General features: G+C 47.5%; 1 protein-coding gene across 1 annotated transcript in view; it reads left to right on the plus strand.

Moving 5' to 3' along the window:
- Positions 1–18,019, plus strand: part of PI4KA (phosphatidylinositol 4-kinase alpha) — a 261,370-nt gene that overhangs the window by 196,337 nt on the left and 47,014 nt on the right. Inside the window, exons 43-44 of the mRNA XM_068135196.2 lie at positions 1,257–1,310; positions 1,402–1,522. Of these exons, the coding sequence (XP_067991297.2) occupies positions 1,257–1,310; positions 1,402–1,522 (175 nt within the window). The remainder of the gene's footprint in view (positions 1–1,256; positions 1,311–1,401; positions 1,523–18,019) is intronic.

Here is an 18,019-nt window from a genome sequence, read left to right on the forward strand (position 1 = left end):
GGCTAAATCGCCATAGCTCGGTAACTACTTGTCCGATTAATATGAAACCTTGAAAAGGCACATCCTCGGGTCCCCAGCAATATACCTGGCAAGTTTCAAGTATATCGGACCCGTGGTTGTCGAGAAACAGCGGTCACAGACAAACGACACACAGACATACACACAGACATACAGAGATTACTGGAATTATAGATAGATGAGCGAGAATTGCTTTGTAAAACACGTCCCCTACCGATGTGATGTTTTCTAAGTTCAAAAAGGGTGTAACTCTGTGAAAAATTGACAACACGCCCTGAAACTCGAACTTGTTCTGTAACTTATCATACTAAGGCCATGTACCAAGTTAAGTTGAATATGTTAAAGGGTATGGGGAAAAGTCTGAAAAACTACAGGTGGGATGGGGTGGGGGAGTGCGGGGTGGGGGGAAATGCGGGGTGGGGGGGAGTGCGGGGGAACGACTTATGATTTTCGCCTGTTCATGTGCCACAGCGCAAGTGGTTTCTGACCCCTGCTGCAGACAGGTTTACTGAAAGGGTGTTTCTAGTTTAACCAAATTGTCAATTGTTTGGCAAAAATGAACACCTTCACCACCAGTAAGTGACGACAAATGTTGGTCAGGATGGGTTTTAAACTCTTCTTTATTTATATAAACTAGAATATAAGACCCGTCGCTTCGCTGATGGAAATACCAGTCTTTGCTGCAATGGCTAATCTATGGGGGAAGAAAAGAAAAAGGATTCCTGGGCGATCCTGCTCCGTGCAGGGATAACCAACATCACGTGTTGGCATTTGTAGTTTTAACACGCGTATCCCATGTACCCATTAAAAATATATATATATATATTGGGATTACAAACATTCTGGATCGGGAGTTACCCGAATCCACCGTAGTTTGATTTGTTGAAATCCGTTAATCCGTTCTCAAGTTATAACACGACAAACAAACAGACAGACAGACAAACAGACAGACACGGCTCCTTTTATAAATACCTGTTATAAATAGATTTTGGAATACTTTCACGGCTGGAAGAATAGTAACTTTGAATACATCCTTAAACCCACCACGTTCAAACCTCACTGGTTTATAATTGAGAACTTCCTGCTTTTAAGTATGGTTTGTGGAAAGCGGTTACAATATTTTGTGCCTCGATGTCACCTTTTAAATGTGCAACTTGCTGTGCACTGATAACTTTACCTGCAACCCCAGTGAATGAAGTTCAAACTCACCTCACCAGTGTGTTTATTGTCTTTGTCAGGATGCCATTTTATTCTACATTCCGCAGATTGTGCAAGCCGTGCGATACGACACTGTAAGTGGACTTGTAACACCATTGAACTCCTCATTGACCGAGTATTATTGTGTCAGGTGATTGAGTTCATTTGTCGTTTTTGTTTTTCCAGATGGGTTACGTAAGGGAATACATTCTTTCTGCAGCAAAAAAATCTCAGCTGCTCGCCCATCAGTTCATTTGGAACATGAACACCAGCATTTTCTCCGATGAGGACGCCCGCACAAAGGATGGTACAGCACACTGTCATCACTTCTTACCCATTTCACGGACAAAGAACTCGATAATGACATGGATTTTGTGGTCCCTGATCGAGTTTTTGTTTGTACCTGACCGAAAATAATAGCAAGGACCCGCGGAACCTCCGCGGTAAAATCCTTTGCTCGAAAGAAAGCCACATAGTTATTTGGGCGGTGTATAGGCAACAGACCACTGCCTCTATTGCTTCCAAAAATAAATAATAACCCTGGTTTGAAGCAAAAAACATGCCCACACCCTATTTGCATATACAGTAGTGGCCAAAAATATTGGCACCTTTGCACCTTTTTCAAATAACTCACAATTTTCTCAAAATAAGTTGAAATTGATAAAAGTATTTGGTCTCCACAATTCTTTATTTCACTGTTAATATTACAGAACCTTTTTTTGATTCAGAATGTAATATATCCTTTTAAATCAGAAAATAAAAACAAATGGCATTGACAATTATTGACATCCTAGACTTAATAATTGGTAGCATAGACTTTGGATAAAATAACTGCAGTCAAGCGCTTCCTATAGCCATGAGTGAGATTCCTACACATCTCTACTGCAGTTTGTTCCACTCTTCTTGTGCAAACTCCTTCAGTTCTCCCAGATTTGAAGGGTACCTCCTCCCAACTACTGTTTTTAGATCTCCCCACAGGTGTTCAATGGGATTTAGATCTGGACTCAATGCTGGCAACTTCAGAACAGTCCAGCATTTTATCTTGAACCATTCTTGGGTGCTTTTTGAAGTGTGTTTGGGGTCATTGTCCTGCTGCAAGACCCATGACCTTCGACGTAGACCCAATTTTCTCACACTGGGTTGAACATTGCGCTCCAAAATGCCTTGGTAATCTCCTGATTTCATGATGCCATACACACATTAAAGGTACGCAGTGCCAGAGGCAGCACTGCAACCCCATAACATCACTGAACCTCCTCCATGTTTGACTGCAGGGAAGGTGTTCTTTTCTTTGAAGGTTTCATTTTGTTTTCTGTAAACATAGAGATGATGTGCTTCACCAAAAGCTCTAATTTGGTCTCATCTGTCCACAGGACATTCTCCCAGAAGGATTTTGGCTTGTTCAGGTGTGTTTTGGCAAACTCCAGTCGGGCTTTCTTACGTGTCTCTCTCAGCAGTGTCTGGGTCTCCTACCATAGAACCCCCTTTCATTGAGTTGGTGACGAATGGTGCGAGTCGAAACTGTTGTACATTGTGTCAGAAGGTCAGCTTGAATCTGTTTGGCAGTTGATCGAGGTGCTTTCTCCACCATTAGAACAATCCTTCGCTGCAATCTTAGATCGAGTTTTCTATTGCGGCCACGTCCAGGGAGGTTGGCGACAGTGCCATGGGCCTGAAACTTCCTGATAACATTGCGTTCTGTGGACACAGGAACATCAAGGTCTCTGGAGATGGACTTGTAACCTTGAGATTGTCCACGCTTGGCTACAATCTTGTGTTTGACCTCCTCATACAATTCTCTGTTTTCTTTCTTTTCTCCATGCTCATTGCGGTACACACGGTGACACAACACAGCAGAATGACTTCTTTTCTCCATTCAAACTGGTTGAATGAGTGGTTTTTATATTGCAGGTACCTGCAACTTACCACAGGTGAGTTCAATTCCAAAGTAAAGCAGAATCACCTGATTGAAATCTAATTATTTCCAACAACAAATAACTTCGATTTCAAATCATTTTCCGGTTTCCGGTCTTGCTGGCGAGGGTTCGTTTATTCGCAGCTCTACACGCTCTCCATCGAAATCGAAGTTAAGTAATTGTTCCCATTTGTATTTTCGTTATAACTGTTTTTATTTTATGGTGTATGTACGTATATTGTCCCGACGAAGATTTTCGGTGCAAATCTTTCATACCTGTATTGAAAATCGTGTTAATTCGTGTCGTGTCTTGAGGCCTTGTACAGTGTACACTGCACAACCTTGAGGCTTTGTTTTTCTCTCAGCGGTCCGTCGTTTGTGATCCAATAACTTTTGTTCTCTGTTTTCCCAGTCTTTCACCCCATAGCCTACTTCCTTATGTAAATCTGAACTCAAAAAAAAAAAAAAAAGACATTACCTTCTCTGTGCTCATTAGTTTATTCATTCTTATTCGTTCGTTAGTTCTTCGACCACGTGTTTCTCCCCCATTTCCCCAGATAGATTGTCAAATTTCAACTCGTTATTTTATCGTCCATGCGATATTGTTTGATTATAGTTAGTTGTGGTTTGAATTTCCTGCAACTCGTAATTAATTAATCGTGTTCTACTCCTCGTGTGTGGCCTTGTAGTTGTACCCCTGTCGGTGTTTTGTTAACTTAAGCGTGTTTTGCTTGGCTCTTTGTTTTTTCCCTTCTACCCCGAACATAATACTCTGTCTAACGTTCTAAATCCCCACCCCTCCCCTCCCCCCAAAAAACAAACAAACAAAAAACAAACAAAAAAAAAACATTTATTTTCCTTTCTCCACGTGTACTGTTGTCTCATCCTGTATTTTCTGTCCAGGTGTGCTGTTCGCCCCGCCCCCATTATCTCCTTGCCATCCACCGTTTGCCCTGTTCACGTGACTTGTGGTGGTCCCTCTCGGCTCTCCCCCCGTTGGTATTTTGTGCATATAAGATTGTTCACAGTTCTGTTTAAATACTATTTAAATATGTTTAACCTTTCCCCTTCTGTGTTTTATTCAGTGGTATATTACAACACGCTGTTTTTCTTCCTATTGAAAAGGCTTTTGTTACATATTTATGTGAATGTATGTAAATTACCATTCAGGTTGCTTATCCGTGTGTATTATATTAAGGGTTGTTGTGATGGGAGGGTCAGGAGCCCTTCGGAACCAGTGGCCGGAAACGGAAGTGGCCGGAAACGGAAGAAGAAAAGACACGAGGAGAGAAAAGGACGGTGCTTCTTCTTCCTCGCCCCGCGACGACGAGAAGGTGGAATCGACCTTACGCTGCGCGGAAAACAGAGGCGTTCCGAAACCCGTTTGGCGAGAGGAGTTACCTGGCCGCGTAATTACCTTTGGGCACGTGAAGTCCCCGTGAGTTCGTGCACGGAACCAAGCGATCGCACTTTGGAGCCTCGCACGCGTTACAAATCGCGCTCGGTTTTGCCCCGTCTACAAGGACGCGTACGGGTCGCACGTTGGAAGCCGCGCTGGGTTGCCCCGTTGCGTGGCAAGGAGGTGCGCTGCAACAGCTGTCCCCAGTACGAGACGGCAAGTTTGGAGCACGTCCGCCCGGGGTTCGTTCAACCGCCCGTGTGCGGAGACGAGAGACATTGGGGGATACATTGACCACGGAGGGAGTCAGGAGTGGGGCTCACGTGAGGAATCTATAAGATGGCCATCTTAGAGTTTGTGTAGATGAGTGTACATCTTTGTAATATTGATTGTGCATTGTTGATGGTTGTTGATTGCTCAGTGAATATATTATTGATTATTCCGGATCCTTGGTGTGGGGTTTCTTCTTGACCGGAATTCATATTGATTGCGTTACGAAAGCGTATAAACCATATATCTTTCTGGCGGGGTCCCTCCCACGGTCCGGGGGTCACCAAGACCAGGTAGTTACCGGGAGGACCACGTAACAGAATTGGGGGCTCGTCCGGGATTTAAAATTGTATAAAGTAATAAAATAATAATTTTAATTAATTAAAATTTATTAATTAATTATTAATTGGTAAATTTTTTTTGTGAGAAATTGGGGTAAAATCTTGGGTGAAGGTTAACAGGTGTTAACGATAGGCACCATGGCGTTTGTGGCACAGAACTTTGGGGTAACACCGAGTGAGGCACAGTTCCGAGCGTTGCTAAAGTCGGACCTCTTGAAATTGGCCAAACATTTTAACTTGGAGGTCCGAACTAATTTGAGGAAGGCAGAGTTGCAGGCCACGGTGATACAATCTATGGTGGGATTAGGAAAATGGGACGAGTTAGCCTGGGAGTGGCTACCCGAAGAACCAGAAGACGTTGAGCTCCGGAAACTGGAGTTGCAGTTACGGAGCCAGGAACGGATTAAAGAAGAAGAAAGGAAAGCAGAAAAGGAAAGAGCAGAAGAAGAAAGGAAAGCAGAAAAGGAAAGAGCAGAAGAAGAAAGGAAAGCAGAAGAGAGGAGGGAAGAGAAACAAGCAGAGGAAAGGAGAGTGGAAAGAGAACTCCAGGAAAGAAGAGAAAAGGAACAAGCAGAGGAAAGGAGAGCTGCAAGGGACCTCGAAGCAGAGGAGAGAAAAGCGGAAAGGGAATTAAAGGAACGTGACATGGAGCTTCAGCAAGAAATCAAATTCAAGGAGCTGGAGTTAATGAGAGAACGGGGAGAGGCACCACCCTTGCTGACGGGGTCGACACCTAACCAGAAAACCTGGGATGTGGGCAGACATGTGAGGCTGGTTCCACCGTTCAGTGAAAAAGAAGTCGCGAAATTTTTTCCACACTTTGAGAAAGTGGCTCGACAATTAAACTGGCCGGAGGAGGCATGGACCATACTCGTGCAAAGTGTGCTGGTGGGGAAAGCTCAGGAAATTTATTCGGCGCTACCAATGGACCAATGTGCAGATTATGAGGTACTGAAGAAGCACATCCTCAAAGCCTATGAGTTGGTTCCGGAAGCTTACAGGCAAAAATTCAGGAATGCCAGGAAGAGGGAGAGTGAGACCCATGTGGAGTTTGCCAGAGTGAAAGAAAACATGTTTGATCGGTGGTGTGAGTCAAAAGGAGTCGGGAAAGACTTCGAAACATTGCGGGACTTGATCCTGGTGGAGGAATTCCAGCAGTGTGTCCACGAGGACATCAAAGTGTACCTGCAGGAAAAGAAAGTACCGAAGTTGTGGGACGCAGCCACCATGGCAGATGATTATGCCTTAACCCACCGAATAGGGGTCCACAAACCTAACTCCTCGCCTAGACTTCAGCAGGGGAGTTATGGAACACCCGGGGCGGAGAATGACCTTACATGGCGGCGGCCTCGAGATGATTATGGGGACAACTATGATACCCCAACGGTTAGAAATCCGAGGGCTACGGGCCCAAGACAAACTTATTTTTCGGGGGGCTCAAGGCCGACCCCGAGGTTCTCCCCCGGGCCTACTTGTGCTTTTTGCCATAAAACTTAACACTTGATGTCCCAATGTTACCTCCGAAAAAGGGAGAACCCGGAACGGAATCAGTCTAGTGCGACTCCGAATGCACTGGCAAGTGTGAGAAATCATTCTTGGAGAGCAGAGCTGGGGGAAGATTCCCCTGTCAAAGGTACGGCGTCCCGGGAGAACCTTGTTCAGGAGGGCTACAAACATTTCATTTCAGAGGGGTTCGTGTCGCTGGATGGCGACCCGAGTAACCAGAAGCCAGTTAGGGTATTGAGGGACACAGGAGCACACCAATCGTTGATGCTGGAGGGCATTTTGCCATTGTCGGAGAAGACGGCAACTGGGGTTAGTGTGCTTTTACAGGGGGTCGGGGGCTATGTTAAAGCTCCGCTTCATGTCATCCAGTTGAGTTCTGAGTTGGTATCCGGGCCGGTCACCGTAGGCTTACAAGCCACCCTTCCTGTGGAGGGAATCTCTTTTATTATCGGGAATGATTTGGCCGGGGGGCGAGTTTCGGGTAATCCAAGAATGGTGGACAAGCCCAGTAAGGAAAATAACACCACTCGGTTAGAGATGGAGATTCCGGGTATCTTTCCATCCTGTGCAGTGACTCGGGCTATGGGTAGAAAGCACGCGGAAGAGAAGGAGGAAGAAAGAGAGGGGGAGTTGGAACCCTTAGAGGTACGGGAAGACAACTCGGAACAGGGAAATAACCAGGGGAGGGATTCCCAGGAATTTCGAGAAAGGGTAGCGTCTGGAACGCAAGGGGACGTGGAGTGTCCGTCGGAGACCGCAGAGAACGAAGTGGAGCAAACCGCGCTGGTCCGAAGGAGACTAGTGGAAGAACAACACGAAGACTCGGAGATCCAGAGGTTAATGGAGAAAGCCGTTACGGAAGAAGAGGCTACGAAGATACCTGTGGGGTATTTCATGAAGGGGGAAACCCTAATGAGGAAATGGAGGCCCCCGGAGGTACCCGCAGACGATGAGTGGAAAGTTCACTATCAGATTGTGGTGCCACCGCTGTACCGGAAGGAGATCTTGAGTTTGGCACATGAGACCCCTTGGGCCGGGCACCTGGGAGTGAACAAGACCTGTGACAGGATATTAGTACATTTTTTCTGGCCGGGACTGCGACGGGATGTGGCGGAGTTCTGCAAGTCCTGCCATTCTTGTCAGCTGGTGGGAAAGCCGAATCAAAAAATTCCCCCCGCCCCGTTAAAGCCAATTCCAGCTTTTGAAGAGCCATTCAGCCGAGTCATTGTGGACTGTGTGGGCCCTTTACCCAAAACCAAAGCTGGACATCAATACTTACTGACCATCATGTGTGCGTCCACCAGGTTCCCCGAGGCAGTGCCCCTGAGGAAAATAACGGCGGCAGTTATTGCAAAGGCCTTGATTAAATTTTTCACTTGGGTTGGCCTACCTAGGATCATTCAATCGGATCAGGGGACCAATTTCATGTCCACACTGTTCCAGCAAGTGGTACACCTGTTGGGGGTGGAACAAGTAAGATCCAGCGCCTACCATCCCGAGAGCCAAGGGGCCCTGGAAAGGTTTCACCAGACTTTAAAGAATATGATCCGAACGTATTGTTTTGAATGTGCCAAGGATTGGGATGAAGGGATACCCCTATTGTTGTTTGCGGCGAGGGAGTCCGTGCAGGATTCCTTGGGATTCAGCCCGTTTGAACTGGTGTTTGGACACGCAGTGCGGGGACCGTTGAAATTGGTGAAAGAACAGTGGTTACTACAGGAGTCCCGGACACCGATGAGGGAGTATGTGGCCACAGTAAAAAACCGATTGGCAAAGGCGTGTGAGGTGGCACGACGGAACTTGAGAAGGGCCCAGGGGAAAATGAAGGAGAGACATGACAAGACCTCGCAGATAAGGAATTTCAGTCCTCAGGACCGGGTGTTAGTATTGCTGCCCGTTCCAGGTCAGCCCCTCCAGGCTAGATATTTCGGTCCTTATGCAGTGGAGGAGAGGGTGAATGAGACAGACTACGTGGTGACCACTCCCGACCGACGAAAAAAGCGACAGTTGTGTCATGTCAACCGACTGAAGAAATATCATGAGAGGGAACCGGTGGAAGACGTAGTTCCTGTCTCACCGGTCGTACCAGTGACAATGGACGGAAACGCCGGTGTGAAGTTTGATAACTTGGATGACCAGGCCTGCCCCAAATTGACGAACACCGAAGTGTTGAATCATTTGGATGAGAAGTTAGGTCATTTAACAAGGGAACAGCAAGGACAACTGTCCAGCCTAATGTTCGAATTTAAACATTTGTTCACAGATGTACCTGGTCGTACGGACTTAGTATATCATGATATCGAGGTGGGGGAGGCCACTCCAGTGAAACAACACCCCTATCGGATGAACCCGGTGAAGATGGAGTACCTTCGGAAGGAGATGCAATATATGTTGGACAATGACATCATCGAACCAAGCAACAGTGAATGGAGCTCCCCATGTGTGTTGGTTCCGAAACCCGATGGCAGCTTCCGGTGTTGTACGGATTTAAAACGGGTGAATGCAGTGACCAAGACCGACTCCTATCCGCTCCCGAGGATTGACGACTGTATTGATCGAATAGGCCCAGCTAAATTTGTTACCAAATTTGACTTGCTGAAAGGGTATTGGCAGATCCCTCTTACCGATAGAGCCAAAGAAATCTCAGCTTTGGTCACTCCGAACGGGTTATATCAGTACAAGGTCCTCCCTTTTGGGTTGAAGAACGGGCCGGCGACATTTCAACGACTGATTAATAGGCTCATTGCAGACCTGGAGGGGGTGGAGGCATATCTGGATGATGTAATCATCCACACCATGACCATGGAAGACCATATTAAGCAAATCCATGCATTTTTTCAGACGATGTCCGAGGCAGGTCTGACCATCAACTTAGCCAAGAGTGAATTTGTAAGAGCACAGGTAGTGTTCCTCGGCCATGTAGTAGGGCAGGGTCAAGTACAACCAGTGACCGCCAAGGTAGAAGCTATCGATCGCTTCCAAGTCCCAAAGGGGAAGAAAGAGCTGATGAGATTCTTAGGGATGGCGGGGTGGTACCGGCGGTTCTGTAAGAATTTTTCGGATGTGGTAGCCCCTTTAACGAGTTTGTTGAGAAAGGAGACCCCATTCGTTTGGGATGGCAAATGTCAGGCGGCCTTTGCCCATGTCAAAGCGATACTAATGAGCTCTCCGGTCCTAACCGCTCCGGACTTTCAGGCACCTTTCAAGTTGGCCGTAGATGCAAGCGATGTGGGGGCGGGAGCGGTCTTGTTACAGGAAGATGAGGATGGGGTGGACCACCCCGTGTGCTACTACTCCAAAAAGTTCAATAAACATCAGGTAAATTATGCCACCGTGGAGAAAGAGACCCTGGCTCTCCTGCTAGGGCTTCAACATTATGAGGTGTATTTAGGAATCACGTCCTTTCCCATAAAGGTCTTTACGGATCACAACCCCTTAACCTTCATTCAAAGAATGAAAAATAAAAATCAGAGGTTGATGAGATGGAGTTTGGCTTTGCAGGGGTTCAACTTGGAAATTGAACATGTACGGGGCCGGGACAATGTCGTGGCGGACGCTTTGTCCAGATTGAGTTAATCTGGGGGGGGGGGGGGTTGAGTGATCTGGTTTGTTTCTCCAAATTGGCCGGCAAAGAAAGTTTTCGCTGGGTTCAAACTTTCTTTCTTGAAGGGGGGGAGTGTTACATATTTATGTGAATGTATGTAAATTACCATTCAGGTTGCTTATCCGTGTGTATTATATTAAGGGTTGTTGTGATGGGAGGGTCAGGAGCCCTTCGGAACCAGTGGCCGGAAACGGAAGTGGCCGGAAACGGAAGAAGAAAAGACACGAGGAGAGAAAAGGACGGTGCTTCCTCTTCCTCGCCCCGCGACGACGAGAAGGTGGAATCGACCTTACGCTGCGCGGAAAACAGAGGCGTTCCGAAACCCGTTTGGCGAGAGGAGTTACCTGGCCGCGTAATTACCTTTGGGCACGTGAAGTCCCCGTGAGTTCGTGCACGGAACCAAGCGATCGCACTTTGGAGCCTCGCACGCGTTACAAATCGCGCTCGGTTTTGCCCCGTCTACAAGGACGCGTACGGGTCGCACGTTGGAAGCCGCGCTGGGTTGCCCCGTTGCGTGGCAAGGAGGTGCGCTGCAACAGCTGTCCCCAGTACGAGACGGCAAGTTTGGAGCACGTCCGCCCGGGGTTCGTTCAACCGCCCGTGTGCGGAGACGAGAGACATTGGGGGATACATTGACCACGGAGGGAGTCAGGAGTGGGGCTCACGTGAGGAATCTATAAGATGGCCATCTTAGAGTTTGTGTAGATGAGTGTACATCTTTGTAATATTGATTGTGCATTGTTGATGGTTGTTGATTGCTCAGTGAATATATTATTGATTATTCCGGATCCTTGGTGTGGGGTTTCTTCTTGACCGGAATTCATATTGATTGCGTTACGAAAGCGTATAAACCATATATCTTTCTGGCGGGGTCCCTCCCACGGTCCGGGGGTCACCAAGACCAGGTAGTTACCGGGAGGACCACGTAACACTTTTCTCAATTTCCTCTCCAACTCATTCCACTTCAAAAAAAAGAAATTCAATATCTTATACGTCTCCCTCACTACATGGTCTAAATTCACATTAAAAAAAAATTTTTTGTTTGTTTTTTGTATACAAGATCGAGGCTCGTGAAAGAGCGAACATTAATCACACAGAAAGACAAACCGACACATAAAACATATAACATCGGGAGCGGTTGACAAGATGGGGAGAGAGGGGGAAGGACACAAACACAACATTTGAGAGCAGGGACCGAGAGACATGGAGACATCGAGAGATCTGAGAGAGGGCGAGGGCTTTGGGGGGGGGGGGCATGGGAAGGGGGCGGTGGGAGAGGTATAAAACATATGGACACTGCCAGGACTTCCAGGAAAGAAGTTGGAATTTCAAACAAGGTGGATCTGGGGTGAATTAGCAGGGGTAGAAAAGATCAAGGTTTTGGATGGGGGAAGATAAGAGATGGTGGTGAACAGCTGTTTTAAAGACCTGGAGGGAGGAGTGGGATTGAAGGGAGTGAGGGAGTTTGTTCCAGAGGCGGGAGAAAAGAGGAATGAAAGAGTGAAGGTGAGCAGAGAGCCGAGATTTCGGCAGTTTAACCATCAGAGGGTTGCTGGCAGATCTTGTGCGACCTGTAGGAATATTTGGGGGACAGAGCACAGAGAGAGCTGGGGGTGCAAGGCCGGAGAGGAGTCGGTAGAAGACAGAAAGACCACCTACCTGCCTGCGGTGAGTGAGTGAAAGGCCCTCAGAGATAGCTTCATCGCGGGAGATTCCAATAATTCTGAAAGCTTTGGTTTCAACAGCGTGAAGCCGAGCTAGGTGTGAGGCAGGAGCACCGGCCCAGAGGGGAGAACAGTATTCCATTGAGCTGCGGATGAAAGCCTTGTATGTGGTGAGGAGCTCAGGTGTGCCGAGGAAGGACTTCGCACGACAGAGGATGCCCAGTCGGCGACTGGCTTTGGAGGCCAGCTTGGAAATGTGGTTTTCCCAAGAAAGATCATGGCAGATAGTGAGACACAAAAGCTTGAGCGACAGAACTTCTTGGAGAGGATTGTTGAGAAAGTAGATGGGAGGGTTGTCCAGTCGATCTTTTCGGAGAGACATAGTAAGAGTGTGAGATTTGTCAGGATTGAAAGACATGTTCCACTTGTTTGCCCAGTCTGTGATTTTGTCCAAGTCTTCAGAGAGTGAGGAGGCTGCAGACTGCCGATCTGAGGGAAGAGGAATGGAGCGGCAGAGAGTGGAGTCATCAGCAAAGAGATAGAGAGGATTTTCAAGAGAGTCAGAGAGATCATTGATGAAGAACAAAAAAAGCACGGGGCCCAGAACACTGCCTTGGGGAACTCCAGCCTAAATAAGGAAGAGGAGATGAGAGAAACCCATTCAGGGCCACACGTTGACGACGACTAGAGAGGAAGTCCGCCAGCCATGCGTGGAGATTTCCATGGATACCAAAGGAGGAGAGTTTGGTGAGCAGAGCGGGGTGCCAGACCGTGTCGAAGGCACGTGATATGTCGAGGGAGACAGCTCTAATTTCCTGTTTGGCATTGAGGACCTCCATCCATTGTTGAGACAGCAGAAGACAGCATCACTCCAGAGTAGAGTGACCTGGTCTGAAACCAAATTGATGATCAGAGATCAAGCCATTGGAGAAGAGGAAAGATTTCATATCCGAAGCAATGATGGATTCCATGACTTTGCTGATAATTGGGAGAAGGCTGATTGGTCTGTAGTTGCTAGGATCTGTTTTTGCACCTTTTTTGTGCATAGCGGTGATGTTGGCTGATTTCCAAGCAGATGGCAGTTGACCTTGAGCAAAAGAGAGGGTGAAGAGAACAGAGAGAGGGTGAGATAGAGTGGCAGAGCAGGATTTTAGGACCCGTGGGCTGATGCCGTCGGGTCCAGTTGCAGAATCAGAGTCGAGGGTTGACAGAAACTTTTCCACCTTGTCAGGAGGAAAGGACACGGAGTCCAGCAGCAGCAGGTTACGACTGGGTATGGTGGGTACAGAGAGGGATGGGTTTGGGACACAAGATTTAGAGGCAAATACAGAGTTGAGGCATTCAGCTTTTTCACGTGCGGAGTCAGCTGTGTAGCCGTTTGAGGTAAGGGAGGGGATGGAGGGGGAACAAACACCAGAAATGGATTTGACCAGACGCCACCAGGATTTGGAAGAGGGAGACAGATCAGAGAGTTCGGTCTTGAGAACGGAGAGATATTGTTTCCTGGCTCTCCTGAGGGTGGACACACACTTGTTTCGGGCTTTGTGAAAGGAAATGAGATTTCCTTCCGTTGGATTTGCTTTCCAGGAGACGAAGGCAAGTTGTTTCTGGGCAACAGCCTCACCACAAGATTCCGTGTACCATGGACGGGAGGAAGGGTATGACAACTGAAGACGAGATGGGATATATCTGTGCATGAGAGATAGCAATTTACTTTGGAAGAATTCCCAGGATGAGTTGATGTCAGAGGTGGTAGAGATGGGAGACCAGTCCAGATGATTGATGGCTGCTTGAAGACCGTGCCAGTTGGCCTGAGTGAAATGCCAGACTCGTCGACGCTGAGCAGGCTCCCTGAGGATGGTCAGAGAGATGTCCACTTTAACAAGGACATGATCAGATGATCCGATTGGAGCAGAAGAAGAGCAGCAGACATTTTCAGGGAAGTTAGTCATAACCAAGTCCAGAAGAGAAGATGTTCCGTTGACTGAGATCCGGGTCGGGAAATTGTCAGATTGTGTCAGTCCCAGTGAGTCGCAGAAGTCCTTTGCTGAAGAGCCATGGCTGGTGAGAGAGGTACCCACACCCAGCCAACTGGCATGATGACAGTTGAAATCACCACATATGAGGAAGAGAGAGTTGGGATGAGTAGATAGAAGTTGGTCCATATTATCAGACAGCGAGATGTAGATGGAGTCATCACTGTTTGGTGGACGGTACAACACACATATGAACAAGAGGTGGGAGCGAAGGGGAAGCCGTAGCCAGAGGTATTCCTGGGGGTGAGGTGGAGAGAGTGCAGTGCAGGGCGAGTGAGGAAGAGAGTTTTTGATAAAGATAGCAACCCCACCTCCAGGACGAGGCTCAGGTCTATCATACCGGAGGAGGGAGTAGCCCGGGAGAGATACTAAGGAATCAGAGACATCATAAAGGAGGAAAGTTTCTGTTAAGCAGATCACGTCTGGTTTGACAGAAGCAACCTGTATGGAGAGATCAGTTAAGTTTGAACGAAGGCCCCGGATGTTTGAGGTCCATACCGTTAATGAAGAGGTAGGGAGAGCTGTTGAAGGTGTGTCAGAGATTTCAGAATAGCTCGGAGAAAGGGAAGGATGGGGCTGACAAAAGGTTTTATGGTGATTGGGTGAGGCACAATGAGGTGTTATTTGAGGAGGGGGAAGAGCGAGGCAGAAGGTTGGGGGGAGATGGAGGTGAGAGTTGGAAGGGGGAAGAAGCGGGGAGGACGCTTTGAGGAGGGGGAGTGAGAGGGGGGAAATTGAGAAGCAATGAGGGTGGGGAGATTTGAAGGGGAGGGGTGAGGGGGGAGTTTGGGAGGGAAGGGACAAGGGGAGGGATTTGAAAGGGATGGGATATGGGGGAGATTTGGAGGGGAGGGGTGAGGGAGGAGTCTAGGAGGGGAGGGGTGAGGGGGCGTCTTGGCGGGGAGGGGTGAGGGGGTAGTTTAGGAGGGAGGGGGCAAGGGGGGAGATTTGAAAGGGATGGGTGATGGGGAAGATTTGGAGGGGAGGGGTTATGGGGAAGATTTGGAGGGGAGGGGTGAGATTGGATTTTAGAAAGTGTACGATTTATGGGAAACGAACATTTATTGCAAAATGAGTTTCTTGTGACCTTCGAGTTAAAAATACGTTTAAGGACGCTGGATGGAGGATGGAGTGCAGGAGAGTTTAAGGAATGTAGAAAAAAGGCACTATAGGAGATGGATATTTTTTTGGGGATGAATTGATTTGGTGAGCAAGTCGAAAGCAGCCTTTTAAAGAAGAAGAAGAAAAAGGTGTTATAAAATATGACGGTATACATAACTTGAGGGGAAAGTGTAAACATTGAAGGTTAATAACAGTGAAAACTATCTGGGGAAATGGGGGAGAAACACGTGGTCGAAGAACGAACGAACGAATAAGAATGAATAAACGAATGAGAACAGAGAAGGAAATGTTTTTTTTTTTGGTTTTTTTTGAGTTGAGATTTACACAAGGAAGTCGGCTATGGGTGAAAAGACTGGGAATACAGAGAACGAAAGTTATTGGATCACAAACGACGGACCGCTGAGAGAAAAACAAAGCCTCAAGGTTGTACAGTGTACACTGTACAAGGCCTCAAGACACGACACGAATTAACACGATTTTCAATACAGGTATGAAAGATTTGCACCGAAAAATCTTCGTCGGGACACAATATACGTACAACACCATAAATAAATACAGTTTTAACGAAAATACAAATGGGAACAATCACTTAACTTCGATTTCAAATCGTTCGCGACGCGGCAAAGGCCTTGCACGGCAAACAGACGATCAATTTATGAAAGATAAACACCGAGAAACAACCAAAGTTGCACACAATAACTTCACACACCGAAAGATAAATACAGTTTCGACAAAATACAATTGTGAACAGACTTAACTTCGAAAAACGTGGAGACCGTGTGGAGCTTCGAAAATCCCTCCCACCGTCTCCGAGATCTCGCGAGAGGGTCCATCCCTCCATCGTTCTGATTCGGATTGCTAACTTGAAAATCACAACAAAAATCACAACTCCTCACCCCCAGGAGTACCTCTGGCTACGGCTTCCTCTCCGCTCCCGCCTTTTGTTCATATGTGTTCTGTACCGTCCCCCAAACAGTGATGACTCCATCTACATTTCAATGTCTGACAACATGGACCAACTTCTATCCACTCATCCCAACTCTCTCTTCCTCATATGTGGTGACTTCAACTGTCATCATGTCACCTGGTTGGGTGTGGGTTCCTCTCTCACCAGTCATGGCACCTCAGCAAAGGACTTCTGTGACTCACTGGGATTGACACAATCTGTCAATTTCCCGACCCGGATCTCAGCCAATGAAGTATCTTCTCTTCTTGACTTGGTTATGACAAACTTCCCTGCTAATGTCTGCTGCTCTTCTTCTGCTCCAATCGGTTCTTCTGATCATGTGCTTGTCAAAGTGGATATCTCTCTGGCCATTCTCAGAGAGCCTCCTCAGCGTCGACGAGTCTGGCATTTCACTCAGGCCGACTGGGACGGTCTTCAAGCAGCCATCAATCGTCTGGATTGGTCTCCCATCTCCACTGCCTCTGACATCAATTCTTCCTGGGAATTCTTCCAAAGCAAACTGATCTCTCTCATGCACAGATTTATCCCATCTCGCCTTCAGTTTTCTTACCCTTCCTCCCATCCATGGTACACTGAATCTTGTGGTGAGGCAGTTGCCCTGAAACAACTTGCCTTTGCCTCTTGGAAGGCTAATCCAACTGAAGGCAATCTCAGTTCCTTCCACCAAGCTCGGAACAAGTGTGTGTCTACCCTCAGGAGTGCCAGGAAGCACGATCTCTCCTCACTCAAGAATGAACTCTCAAACCTGTCTCCTTCCTCCAAATCCTGGTGGCGTCTGGTCAAATCCGTTTCTGGTGTTTGTTCCCCCTCCATCCCCTCCCTTACCTCAAATAGCCACACAGTTGACATCGCACGTGACAAAGCCGAATGCCTCAACTCTGTGTTTGCCTCAAAATCCTTAGTCCCAAACCCATCTCTCTCTGTTCCCACCTTTCCCAGTCGAACCCAACTGCTCCTGGACTCTGTGTCCTTCTCTCCTGACAAGGTGGAGGAGTTTTTGTCAAACCTCGACTCTGATTCTGCAACTGGACAAGACGGCATCAGCCCATGGGTCCTAAAATCCTGCTCTGCCGCTCTATCTCACCCTCTCTCTGTTCTTTTCACCCTATCTTTTGCTCAAGGTCATCTGCCAGCATCCTGGAAATCAGCTAACATTACCGCTTTACACAAAAAATGTGCAAAAACAGATCCTTGCAACTACAGACCAATCAGCCTGCTCCCAATTATCAGCAAAGTCATGGAATCCATCATTGCTTCGGATATGAAATCTTTCCTCTTCTCCAATGGCTTGATCTCTGATCATCAATTTGGTTTCAGACCAGGGCACTCTACTCTGGACATGCTGCTTCTGCTGTCTCATCAATGGATGGAGGTCCTCAATGCCAAACAGGAAATCAGAGCTGTCTCCCTTGACATATCACGTGCCTTCGATACGATCTGGCACCCAGCTCTGCTCACCAAACTCTCCTCCTATGGTATCCATGGAAATCTCCATGCATGGCTTGCGGACTTCCTCTCTGGACATAGTCAACGTGTGGCCCTGAATGGATTTCTCTCATCTCCCTTTCCTGTTCAGGCTGGAGTTCCCCAAGGCAGTGTGCTGGGCCCTGTGCTTTTTGTGGTCTTTATAAATGATCTCTCCGACTCTCTGGAAAATCCTCTCTATCTCTTTGCTGATGACTCCACTCTCTGCCGCTCCAATCCTCTTCCCTCAGATCGGCAGTCTGCAGCCTCCTCACTCTCTGAAGACCTGGACAAAATCACAGACTGGTCAAACAAGTGCAACATGTCTTTCAATCCTGACAAATCTCACTCTCTTACTATGTCTTTTCGAAAAGATCGACTGGACAACCCTCCCATCTACTTTCTCAACAATCCTCTCCAAGAAGTTCTGTCGCTCAAGCTTTTGGGTCTTACTGTCTGCCATGATCTTTCTTGGGAAAACCACATTTCCAAGCTGGCCTCCAAAGCCAGTCGCCG

The sequence above is a fragment of the Myxine glutinosa genome, chromosome 14, assembly GCF_964187855.1.
Source record: "Myxine glutinosa chromosome 14, kmMyxGlut1.1, whole genome shotgun sequence".
Classification (NCBI taxonomy): Eukaryota; Metazoa; Chordata; class Myxini; order Myxiniformes; family Myxinidae; genus Myxine; species Myxine glutinosa.